Raw genomic sequence first — 13216 nt, 5'->3', positions numbered from 1 at the left:
GTCTTTTTCCTGAAGTTTTTTTCACCCTTGTAACTGAGGTTCTGACAATGTGGTTTTTAAAAGAATAAGAGTTGGGCCGGGTGTGGGGGCTCACACCTGTAATCCTAGCACTCTAGGAGGCCAAGGCAGGCAGATGGCTCAAGGTCAGGAGTTCGAGACCAGGTTAAGCAAGAGCAAGACCCCCATCTCTACTAAAAATAGAAAGAAATGAATTGGTCAACTAAAAATATATAGAAAAAAAAATTAGCCGGGCATGGTGGCGCATGCCTGCAGTCCCAGCTACTCGGGAGGCTGAGGCGGGAGTATCGCTTGAGCCCAGGAGTTTGAGGTTGCTGTGAGCTAGGCTGATGCCATGGCACTCTAGCCCAGGCAATAGAGTGAGACTGAGTCTCAAAAACAAAACAAACAAACAAAAAAAGAACAAGAGTTGTAACTTCAGCTTAAATCTTGCTTTGTCCATAAATAGCTGAAGGCTTTGTGTTTGTCATTCTCAAATGGAGAAATTCATTACCTGACCTTCTTTACTCGACTTCTTGTGTAGCCTATCAATTACAGAGAGAAATATCCATATATAAGCGGATCAAAGCATGGGTTTAAAAAAGCAAAGAGAAAGAAGAAGTGATTTACTGGATCTGACACCCTGTTTACCATTTCAGGATCAAACCAATACCAAATTCCTAGGACATAATAGGGAGTCCAGCAGACAGTAAATGAAGTGGCAAAAGCAACTGTCATCTTTAGGGTCCTCAGCCGTGCTCTTGGTATATTGTTCTTGGATTGATTCAATTGTAGTTCTATTAGATAGAAAAAAGAGCAGGTGTTTAAAGAGCAGTTTTCTCACAAAACCAAAATGGACAAAAAGAAAGAGACCATCACTAATTCAACCTAATGAATATAATGGGAGAAAAATTTCAAAATTTTTAATAATGACAATTTATTTGAAAAGTATATTTTTATACCAAGTTTTCTAATATGTCACGTACTGAATAGAAAACATCAAAGATCATAGTGCTGTTAATTTTAATTTTCTACCAAATGAATCTGGGTTTGCATATGGGATATTCAAACTCTTAAAATATAAATTGAAGAGATAGGCTGAGGTTGGACTGAGTTGAATTCTGACTTCAAAACAGAATTATATTACTTGAATGCCTCTGCCACTAAGGATAATGAGAATTGTGTACAAATAGAAGTGTGCTGCCCTAAATTATCCACCTCAACTGTGTGCTTCTTTTTATGATCTCTGAAACAAGTTCACTTTTCATGTTAATACATCCTTTAAAGTTCATAGGCTCCTCTTCTTGTAAAGAAATTTAATGGGAATTAATGGAATTGCTGACTTTAACAGTCAGGCTGCCTATCTGAAGTTTAGGACTTTGTCCTTTAAGGCAAAAAGCTGCAATTTCAAAGTGCTTAAAATCTGTTCTTGTGTTTCATAATCCAGAACTGGTACTTTAAAATAAGAAATACTCTTCACATACTATATTTTTTTTAATGGAAACAGATAATGCTATTCAGAAATAGTCCTTTGGCAACTTCTTACTCATTGATCACCAAAGAGTGGAAATATAGAGGAAAATCTTTTACATTTAGCATGTTTTAATAATGAAATTAATTTTTGAGTAGAAATGTTAAAATAAGTAATTTATTGACTAAAGATTGGTTACGAATTTTTGTTTAGACAAAACTAATTACCATTTACTGTGTGCCTTGCCATGGGCTTTGCTCTTTTCACGTGCTGTTTCACTGAATCTTCAAGATTTGTAAACTTTAGTGACATATAAGTAATAAAGCAATCAATCAGAGTGAACACATTTTATAAAAAGCATCTTGGCTCAGCTTGGTGGCTGAATATGAAAAAACTATAAAGATATCCACCACATGCTATGTTTCTCCCTCTTTTGAAATATCATCATGCTTGATTATTAGTTTACTGTTTACTCTCTGCATTTTCTGCTAGACTGTAGCCCATGACAGCAGGAGAGCTACTTAGCTTATCTTATTCACCATAGTATCCCCAACCTGGCAGTTTCCAGCAATATTTAGTATTCAGTACACATTAGTTGAATAGATACAAAATTAAATAAATAAATGTGTTAATAATATTTAACCACTACTCATTGCCTTTGCTTTTTATTTTTATGCTTCTGCACTGCTCATATCTTTTTTCCCTCTAACCCCTATTTGAAATTCATCTTCTTATTCTCTCTGTGCCCTTCTTAGATATCCCTTATAGAACAGAATCTTTCTGGGATAAAATTTGGAAGGCAAATTGCTTTTGCAGTATATATTTTTTGGAAATATCAAATACCATTTTGTGTTGGCATGTGGAAAGTGCCCAAATACCTATTAACCAGCATCACCATGACTGTGAGAATATGCACTGAGAGTGTTCACACCATAATAATTAAAATGATATCCCTGTTAAATTATACCAGGTATAATTTATGCACTATGTTACTGACAACATGTCTTCTGGATGTTGCCAACATAACCGTAACTTTATAAGTTAAAAGTAAGCTTACTTTATAAGTTTGTAAACTTTAGTTTTGGGGAATGCAGCAGATTACTGAAGCAAAAAAGGTACAAACACATCTGTGAAGTTTTGGATGAAATAATCAATTACATATTTTGTACACTAACACACATACAAATGTGAACAGTTTATGTTGTGTAGATATAGGAGATTTGAATGTGAAACAAAACAGCTTTAACAATTTTATCGGCTAGCACTTAACAGGTTATACTTTGCTATAGTCTCAATATCACTTGTTTGGTGTATTGTTCTTTGGCCCAGCAGGAACAATTTGCCAATGCTTATCTTGGGTATTAATGGAGTAATTGTCCTTTCTGTCTTAGTTTCATGGTGCAAATGTAGAACATTAGGAGATATTAAATGACCTCATTTGTAAACTGAGGATGATGAAAGTATAATAAAAGTATTACCTCATAGGGTGTCTGTGAATATCAAATGTGCTAGTATATATAAACTTTTTAGTACAGCATTTAGCACATAGTAACTGCCCCTCTGTTGTGAGTACTGCTGTCTATAAGCTGCCCATGATTACCACCAAATCTAAGGAATACATACTGTGGGGGTCCTGATGAAGGACTCGTGTCAGGGTGAAGATGATTTTTGCATTGCAGATCAGCATGATGAGAAGAGGGATGATGAAGAGGAAGCCAAAGGTGAAAAAGTTATAAAAGGCTTGATGCCACCATTGTGGAAAACTGCAGAGTGTTACACATTGAGAGAAAACTTCTGTCTGTCCAGTGCTGTCTGCTAGATGGATCATCCTAAAGATGTATAACTGTATGAGAAAACAAGAAGTTTATGTTATTTTTTCCCAAACACTATTTGAAAATTTTCTCTCTGCTATTTGGCTAGCCTCCTAACATATTATTGCTTAAAGCAATTTCTAAGTTCCTTCCTATTTGGCATTTCTATGAAAAATTATGATATAAGTGGATGTTTACTTAAAATATGTTTGGTGCACATTGACAACCATGTGAATAAAAAAAATGTGGGTGTGAATTGAGCTGTAAGATTTTGAACTTTTTGGAAATTATTTGAACTTTTTGGAAATTCATCACCCAAGAATTTCAACTTTCTTTGTATTTTCAATTTCTGATATAATCATGCTGAGCAAATTTTTGCAAGTGGTTTTGTTCACAGTTATATCTTCAGTACCTAAAATTGTGATTGGCACTTAGAACGTATCCCCCAAAATACATATTTATATTTTATTGTAGAGACAGAAAACCCCATTAAAATGACATTGTCTTAAAATGTAGTGAAGAGACATGAACAGACAGTTCACCAAAAAGATATAAAACTGGCCCTTAACATATGAAAAGATGTTCAACTTGGCTTGTGGTAGGAGGAATGTCAACTAAATTTATACTGCAATACCACTGTCACTATCAAGATTGGCAGCCATTAAAAAGTACAGTCATACTCTGTTGGCAAGGTCGTAGGGAAACGAGCACTGTCATACATTGCTAGTGGGAATGCAAATTGGTACAAACATTATGGAAGGGAATAACATAGCATAACTACACATGCATTTACCTTTGACCCAGCAATTCCACATCCAGGAATTTACCCTGAAGATACACTCATACCTCCCATTATATAAAAATGCATATGTACAAGGTTATTCATTGATATATCATTTGTGATTCTAAAGCGTTGAAAATAATCTAAATGCCAATTAGCAGAGCAGTAGCTGAATAAACTATGGTAGACCACTTAATAGATTGCTACAGAGCTATAAACAAGAGTAAAGAAAATCTTTTATTTTAAGCAAATGAGAGGTTGTATTCATTTTTTAAAGTTTTTGATTGAGTTTAGAAATTTTATTTTTAATTATAGATATAAGAAACAGAATTATTTTTTAGACTTTACAAGCATGGCAAGAAACACTTTATAGTATTCTTTTTTTTTTTTTTTTAAAGGCAAACTTCATTCCCAGTCATGTCACCTCAAAAATGAAAGAAACCCTGGACCTGTTAAAAAAAATTAAAAAGTTGATTTTCAGTTTCAGATCTTTTTTTCATTTTCAAGGGGAAAAGAGAAATTCTAAATGAATCCACTAGGGAGCATCTAATGATCTTATTATTGATCTTGAAGTCAAACCCATACAAGTACATTGAACTAATTTTATCTTACAATTCAGATAAACTTTTTTATACACTACGAAGTGAGCTTTTCAGTTTTCCATAATTCTTTCCAACCTGATCTTATTTAAAATTCAGTTTTGAATTCGACTCAACAGATGTGGTGAGTAGAAGTCTTTGGAAGGGTTGCTTCACACAGAACCTGAGAATCTTACATTTCTTTAAAGTCTTAGCTACTTCCTTCACTTTCCTCCACACTTCCCCAATTGGACTTAGAACCAGATTACAAGAGTTTGACTTTCTGCTCTGCACTGGGCCACATTTTCACTGCAATGTTACATGTTTTTAAGCTAAAACGATGAAACTTTCATTTAGCAGTGACTTTGAAACATAGTACTACAATTTCAGTTAATGGTCATCATCTTTATTTAACAAATACTTATTTTTTTAAGCAACTCTTTGGTAAAATTAACTACATCAGGGGCTCTCTGTCATAAAAGATGAACCAGATATATTTTCCTACCAGACAATTTAATATTTGGTAGTAGAGTTATAAAACATGTGTGACAGCAGTAATGCAAGGTAGATGGATACATTTTAAAAGAGAGATATAGTAAAGTGTATACAAATTCAGAATCTCACTTGCCCATAAATTAATTAGATTTAGCCTTGGTTAAGTTTATTTTGTGCTCCAAGGCCATGTTCATTTGAATGATTAATACAGAGATCCACTTCACTTTCAGTGATTCCTTTGTCCTTGGATTATATTTCTTTAATTTCTGTGTTTCGCTTCTCTTATCCCTAGCCCCAGTTCTTATCAGTGTCTGCTTTATTTTGCCATAAACAAGAACATTCTGTTTTCCTTCTTCACAGTCAATTACAGATGCAATTCATTATTAGAATATCTTTAACCCTTACTTTACCCCACACTAATTACACTATTACCTAACCTTTTTCAAAGGTAATTATATTCAGATGGTATGCTTCAGTTTCCTCATCTATAAATGACGATAATATCAGTATGTACCTGTAGGGGCTGTTATGACAATTAAATGAGTTAATACATGCAGGAATAGTGCCTGGCACACAGCAGTATATAAATCTTAACCATTATCATTATAAAATATTGAGGATATGTGCAACTTCTATGTGTATCCATATATATTTATTTATATATTTATAAATGCATACCAAATATTTTTTTCCCAATCTTTTTTAACCTTCTATTCCCACCTTAAATTTTTCCTTCCTTTTCCTTCCCCAGCCTCCTACATGAAAAAGGGAAATAGACAATATTACGTTGCATAGCGTGGCAGAGTGTAGCAGTTAAAAGCTCTGACTATAGAGTTAACTAGGTACAGTGATATTTCCATTTATGAGACAATAACGTTGGGCATGCTATAGAATATCGTAGAATTAGTTTTTTCATGTGTAAAATAAGGATAATAATTGCATATAATGTATAGAGTTGTTGGGGACATTACATGAAATGCTGCACGTAAAAGCATTTATCACAATTTCTGGCACATATTCATGTCCTCAACTATTATTTATCATTATCATTATTGTTTTTGCTATTTTTGCTAATAGCACATTGTTACCATGTGGTGGCACAATGTTTGTCATGTTGTACATGTGTGATGGGTATTTATTTATTTATTTTGTTTTTGTTTTTGTTGTTTTTTTATCTGCCAATGATGGGTATTTATTGAACTGAAACTCCTTGTCAAGTTCAATAGTGCATTCTATACCAGTAAGTTCCCTGCGTGTACTCCACACATCTTTAAGCTGCACACTTTTACCCCAAAGGCAAAGAAGTGGCTCACATTTCTTGCCTGCAGGCCTGGATTAACTACAGAATTTAAAAGTTGTCAATATGTAATGCTGCATATTAACACAGATAAGCTAGTAACATAAACTTTTTCGGCAAATAATCTGCTACTCTGAAGTTCTTGTGGTCTTAGATGACTATCATTAGAAACCATGTGATTTTTAATTAGATACGGACACACCCTATCTAGACAATGTTTTTTGCTCAATTTATAGTTATAGCCTAACCACAGATGGCCTTAAACCAGATCTACACCCAGGGCATGTTTTCTCCTTGCTTCCCTCCTTTCTTTTTCTTTTTTTTCTCCCTCCCTCCTTCTCTCTCTCTTTCTCTCTTTCTCTCTCTCTCTCTCTCTCTCTCTCTCTCTCTCTCTCTCTCTCTCTTTCTTTCTTTCTTTCTTTCTTTCTTTCTATCTCCTTCCTTCCTCCCTCCCTCCCTCCCTCCCTCTCTCCCTCCCTTCCTTCCCAACCTACTTTTAGAAATGATACTTACAAGACTTGAATTATTATGCTCTGGCATATGTACATTTCAGAGTGAGTAGGATAGACTGTGACCAGGGGATAGTTTGGCCAAATTTACTCATCAGTTAGAATGCATGCTATAATTTTGAAAAATTTGAAATAATCCACCTTTATATAAGCATTTCTTTGTGCTGTTTCTTAAAGATTAGTTCTTTAATTTTAATACTCACATTTCTGTATTTTTTATTTCTTGACATCAAAAACCCTTTTATGAAGGAAAGAAGAAAGAAAGGGAAGAAGAAAGGATAAGAATGAATCAAATGTTAACTGTTTAAAATTAAAGTGTAAAGTCTTAAACTATTCATAGATGATTTTATATATTGTACAATTTGTTCTTTATAGTTACTCTCTTAAACTTAATTAAGTAATGTGCTCAGAGTCACATAGCTGGTAATTCATAGTACTGTGATTTGAACCCAACTCTGTTTAAATTCAATACTCCCATGACATTTCTACTATCTCATGGGCTTTCAACTTTGTTGCAAAGGATGGGGGGGGGGGAGCTCTTTAAAGGAAATGTAACTAGGAGTTAGTGAATAACCAAACGGAGGACCAGTTTTCCTTTCACCCTATTTTAACTAGAGCAGCTCCATTTATATTTGTTTCATTTATTGGGGCTCCACATAGGATTTTTTTTCTTTTAAATGCTATTGCTAGCAAAAAGTTTGAAAGTTTCTATGCTGTGCTATGGTGAAACTTCTGAAAATACATACACGAATCATCATAGAACTTAGCTTCTGAGGTTAATAATCAGGAAGGTAGAAAATCAGGGTGGCCAATTTGAAATTTGATCATACTGAGCTCTAGCAAAATATCACGAATTCCCAGGTTCCCAGGCCTGAGTTGTGACAACTAGTTTGTTAGTTTTTTTTCAATTGAAGTATGAATTACCCAAGTGATAAAAAATCAATATGTGCATCAAAGGATGAAGATTAAATTTGCCTTTTTAATGTAAATGAGCTGTGACAGGACGCACCACTGTCAATGTGCATATGCATAGAGCGTGGTGAAGCGTGAGACACACTCACTGTGTGTCACAATCTAGAGATAATAAGGTCTATCTCTTGTCTACCCCATCAAATATACATAACAGTGGCAGAGTTGGAACCTCTTTAATTCAGAGAGAGATCAGAGAGCTATAATAAAAGAAAAACTGCACTTAATTAAAAGGCATGAGTTAAAAAGGCCAAGTGACATGGGAAACGCCAAGTAATGCTTTTATTATTTATTTATTTATTATTTTAGAGACAGAGTCTTACCCATCACCCAGGCTGAAGTGTAGTGATGTGATCAATCATATTTCACTGTTGCTTCAAACTCCTGGCTTCAAGGAATCCTCCTGCCTCAGCTTCCTAAGTAGGTAGGACTACAGACACACAACACCATGCTTGGCTAATTTTTTAATTTTTTGTAGAGATAGGGTATCACTATGTTGCTTTGGTTGGTCTCCAACTCCTGGCCTCAAGGGATCCTCCTGCCTTGGCCTCCCAAAGTGCTGGGATTATAAGCATGAGCCACGGTCCCCAGCCCCCAGTCATTTTAAATCAGTATTTTTTAACACTGCAGTGAGTTGTAATTAACATTAAAAAATAAAATGGAACAGAATAGAATATTTATTTCAGTTATATGTGTAAAAGAAAGAGACACAGAGAAAGAGACAAGATCTTGATGTAGCATGAATTTACTTTGGGTTATTGCCCAAAAGGTTTGAATGCCATTGCTTTCAAAGGTTTAGACCTTAGTTCTACTGTATGTAAAATAAAAATAGCAACTCATTTCCTGTTTACCTCAGAGTTAATGTAAGTATCAAATAGAATTACTTATGTGAGGTTTCTCAGGAAACTTCAGAAAGTGCTTTATAGATTTAAAGTGTTGTTGAAAATGAGGACGAGTCATTTGTTTTACAAAATAAAATAGTACCATCATTTTCTGTGGCTCATATTTACATAAAGCTCTTTGGTAGAAGTAATGTATTTTAGGTCAGACTATTACATGAAGTTCCTGAACAATTCAAAGTTAATTTCATGTTTTCTTTTTGCTATATTAAGATACATAAGTATTGGCATTAAATTTCTATTATTGCTGTGATATACTTAGATAGAAATAATTAAACTCATAAATCAATATTTTATTTATAGCTTGGGGGGTTAAAGGGAATGAAACTGTGGATTTGTCCTTCAGTTATTGTCACAGTAACTTATTTTTATTTCTGTCTGGACTTCAATCTATATCAGTATCTCAAATTACCAGCTGCTTTCCAGATAGCTGTACTTTCATTGCCAATAGTCATGTCCTAAAGCAAATGTTTTTACCTCTTCTTATAGCCTGCCTTCCCTTTTCCTTCAAACAAACAAACAAATGGGCAAACATTCCTCTTCTTAACCTACCTGGCTATTTCAACAGTTTTATCATTCAAGCTCTTTGGCCAAAAATATTGGAGATTTATTTTCATCTGTTCTATTATTAATTCCCTTAATCCAATTTGTTGCCAAGCTTTGTTTTTTGTTTGAAATGTTTCTCTTATCATCCCATACCGCTCTAGCCCTCAACTTAATCACCTCATTGCCAGATGATAGGAAAATATTCTTTGTCTCACTTCACTCTATTTGAAAAGATTCTTTGTCTCACTCTACTCCACTCTAGACGTAACTTTTCTTGAACATTCTTGCTTAAAAAAATCAGTTTACTTCTTGCACAGGACTTGCAAAGACTATGAGGCCCTCACATTAATTTCAGGAATTCTCACAGCTATTAATGTCTTCTATGATACAAATCTATCATGCTGCTCATTCATTCATTCATTCATTTAGTCAAACATTTTTAATTTCTATTTTTGCTAGGTATCTTAATTAGGTACTGTGATAAATATTGGGTCGTCAACAGGTCGTCTTGAACACAATACAGTCTCTATCATTTAGAAGCATATATCCTAATGGCAAAGACAGACACACATATAATCACAACGTTTCATGACAAATAAATAGTTGCTATGGAAAGGATGACCACCAAATCTAATTTCTCAATATTCCCAACTCTCAGTCTTTCACTTCAACCAAATTAGTCTTCTATGAAAATCAGTCACACGTTTAACCATTATTGAAAATTATATGTGATGCTTCATTTATTTTTCCATTCAAATATCAATCAATCTTAATAACTAAGCTTATTCTACCTTACCCTAAAAGCTTCCTTCACTGTTTCAACCCAAACAAGTGTCTTCTTATCCTTGTAATAGGTTTAAAAAATTTTAGTATCTAGTTGTATTAGTTTTATATAAGTTTTGTCTTCACAAATGAACTACATTTTCTTTGAGGACTATTTCTCTGTTTCATCAGTACCAACCTCAGTGTGAGGACTCTAACTTGTGTTTATCTTCTCTAAGAAAACAAATGAAAGTACTTACACTTTCAAGAAACAAAATGAAACATTTCAAGAGCATAAGCCTTAGCTAAATAATCTCATTTTTAAATGACATATTTGTTAAACCTACTCTTGTATATTCAGTCACTGTGAAGAAATTATAATATATTTTTCTCCAGGAAAATCAAAACATTTTAGTTTTTCCCATTCCTCCTGCCATAGAGCACACTAATTAAATTTATCTAAAATCCAAAAAAAATAGTTAAGTGAGGAATTAGTGAGAAATTTTAGTTACCCAGCTTTCTAGTGTCTTGCACTATGTAGTGAGCTGTGCCTGGCAGTGTTTTGTTTTTAAACCATTGGGCCAGTTTAGAATGTCTAGATAAATTTCCATTTGTAAAGGAAAGTTTTGGAGGATCCTAATTAAGTCTGATTTACTTCTTGACACATCCTTGTATCCTGGGCTCACCGTACAGTATATTTATGCACACAGAGACAACTTATCTGTTATTAAGGGATCTTTGTTATTTGCAAGAATTTATCCTTCTTTTCTTCAGAGATCTGACTGTTGAAATGGTAGATTCTGTAGGTCAATTAACCAAGTTGCCTCTGATGAAGACAATCTGGAACAATATCTGCCTTCTGTTATCATAGGGCAGTTATTATATCAACAGTCATATGGCTTTCCCAACAACCTACCTCCTGCAAAATTCAAGCTAACTTCAAGGAAATATTCAGATTTACAAATGTCCAAGATTGCCCACTTTTCTTCTTTATTCCATCCCACACAGCTGCAAATGGCAGAACAACATACTGATCAAGAATAAATCTCCCTAAGCTGCAGTGACAGAATTCTTAAAAGTTCCCACTCAAGAAATCGCCAATAAGAAATGTTCTAGGGCTGGGCGCGGTGGCCCATGCCTGTAATCCTAGCTCTCTGGGAGGCCGAGGCGGGCGGATCGTTTGAGTTCAGGAGTTCGAAACCAACCTGAGCAAGAGTGAGACCCCGTCTCTACTATAAATAGAAAGAAATTAATTGGCCAACTAATATATAGAGAAAAAATTAGCCGGGCATGGTGGCACAAGCCTGTAGTCCCGGCTACTCGGGAGGCTGAGGCAGGAGGATTGCTTGAGCCCAGGAGTTTGAGGTTGCTGTGAGCTAGGCTGATGATGCCACGACACTCACTCTAGCCTGGGCAACAAAGCGAGACTCTGTCTCAAAAAAGAAAAAAAAAAAAAAAGAAATGTTCTAAAAAAAAATATTTTCTACCTATGAAAATTTCACAGTTCCTAAAAATTCTCTCAACTGGGCCAGGCACAGTGGCTCATGCTTGTAATCCTAGCACTCTGGGAGGCCAAGGCAGGTGGATCGCTCAAGGTCAGGAGTTCGAAACCAGCCTGAGAAAGAGCAAAACTCTACTAAAAATAGAAAGAAATTAATTGGCCAACTAAAAATATATAGAAAAGATTAGCTGGGCATGGTGGTGCATGCCTGTAGTCCCAGCTACTCAGGAGGCTGAGGCAGAAGGATTGCTTGAGCCCAGGCATTGAGGCTGCTGTGAACTAGGCCGATGCCATGGCACTCTACCCCAGGAAACAGAGTGAGACTCTGTCTCAAAAAAAAAAAATTCTCTCAACTAAGCATCAAATCCATGTCAATCAGAGCAAAAGGAAAAATAGATGGAAAAATGGGATGAGGATAAGGTCAATTTTGAGAATAAATATCTTTTGGGGGAGTGTTTACTACCCACCAGAAATTATGTTAGCCACTTTAATACATTATTCATTTAATCATCACAAAAGAAGCAGGAAGAAGGCATTACCCCCATTTTTATCAATGAAGGAACTGAAACCTAGAGAGGTTAAGAAATTTGTCCAAGGTAACAGAGCAGGGCCAGGATTAAACTCCACTTATTGAATTTTCAGAGTTCAAGCTCTTAAAGATCGTACAGTTCTTCCTTTGATAAGACCTTTACTCAAGTTTAGATAGGAAATCTGTGCTCACCATATCCTAACAAGTTGATGAGTAACGGCCTACCTGTGGTCCAGCGAAGACACTGCTGAGGATCCAGGCCAGGCCAATCATGGACTGTCCGAGCTTGCTGTTGCTTTTCACAGCTAGGGGCCTCGTGATGGCCAGGGAGCGGTCCAGGCTGATGACCACCATCATGAAGGCCGGGGCGTACATGGAGAAAAGCTTCAGGTAGCTGAGGGCTTTGCAGAGGAACTCTCCAGCGTACCACTGGACTGTGATGTTCCACATCCCGTCCAGGGGCATGACTATCAGAGTCTCCAACAGGTTGGCTAGGGTGAGATGTTTCAAAAGCACCTTCATTCTCGAGAGCTTTTTCCCTTTCTCTTTCTTCTGAGTCCACTTCTGAAGTTTCAACAGGAAAGAAGCATTAAAGGTTGTGGAGAGCAGAAAAAGGAAGAAAGTAACCATAACTCGGATCTTTCCAGACAAGGTCAGCGTGGGGAGGTTGCCCTGCATCAGCGGGACGCTGTGGTTGGCTGCGGAGCAGTGATCTTGATCCTGCTCAGGAGAGGCATTATTCGCCATGCTTCCCCTGAGACAGAGCTTTGAGACTTGTGCTTGCCCAGCACTTCTGATGTTTTGTTGGAATTGAACCCAAAGTCCTGTTTTATTTCTGCCTTCTTTAGATGGAAACGTCATAGGTTTAAATTTATGTCAAATTTTGTCCCTGGGATACTTAATGTGAAAGATCAAGGTGAACTTGTTTTGTGTGTTTGTAATCCGGCAGAGTGGGAAAACAGAGCGAGCCAAACACCTTCTGAGGGCCGCTTGTAACTGTAGCCACTGAGCAGATGGCCTGGTTTTCACAACATTCTTCCTAAGCGAAGGACGCTCAAAGTCTAATTTTAA

The 13216-nt window shown here is 35.8% G+C and overlaps 1 protein-coding gene across 2 annotated transcripts; it reads right to left on the bottom strand.

Annotated features, from left to right (window-relative positions):
* Positions 1-549: 549 nt before the first annotated feature.
* On the bottom strand, positions 550-12892 carry GNRHR (gonadotropin releasing hormone receptor). 2 transcript variants are annotated; one of them, XM_012760966.3, is made up of 3 exons: positions 12371-12892; positions 3092-3311; positions 550-794 (listed from the first exon to the last, which is right to left on the bottom strand). In XM_012760966.3, the coding sequence occupies exons 1-3, from the start codon at positions 12890-12892 to the stop codon at positions 550-552; spliced, it is 987 nt and encodes a 328-aa protein (XP_012616420.1). The 2 variants fall into 2 exon arrangements, with proteins under 2 accessions (XP_012616420.1, XP_012616421.1); XM_012760967.2 differs by having other exon boundaries at positions 659-794; positions 3092-3184; positions 12372-12892.
* Positions 12893-13216: the final 324 nt, after the last annotated feature.

Source organism: Microcebus murinus, chromosome 26 (genome assembly GCF_040939455.1).
Source record: "Microcebus murinus isolate Inina chromosome 26, M.murinus_Inina_mat1.0, whole genome shotgun sequence".
NCBI lineage: Eukaryota > Metazoa > Chordata > Mammalia > Primates > Cheirogaleidae > Microcebus > Microcebus murinus.
This window is presented reverse-complemented; position numbering and strand designations above follow the sequence as displayed.

What these genes read in the sequence shown, in the direction of transcription:
- GNRHR (XM_012760966.3), bottom strand. Translation starts at nt 12,892, where the DNA reads ATGGCGAATAATGCCTCTCCTGAGCAGGATCAAGATCACTGCTCCGCA. An exon ending in GTGTCTTCGCTGGACCACAG is followed by an intron (nt 3,312 to 12,370) that starts GTAGGCCGTTAC and finishes TTTCTCATACAG; the next exon opens with TTATACATCTTTAGGATGAT. An exon ending in CCTTCATCAGGACCCCCACA is followed by an intron (nt 795 to 3,091) that starts GTATGTATTCCT and finishes TCTATCTAATAG; the next exon opens with AACTACAATTGAATCAATCC.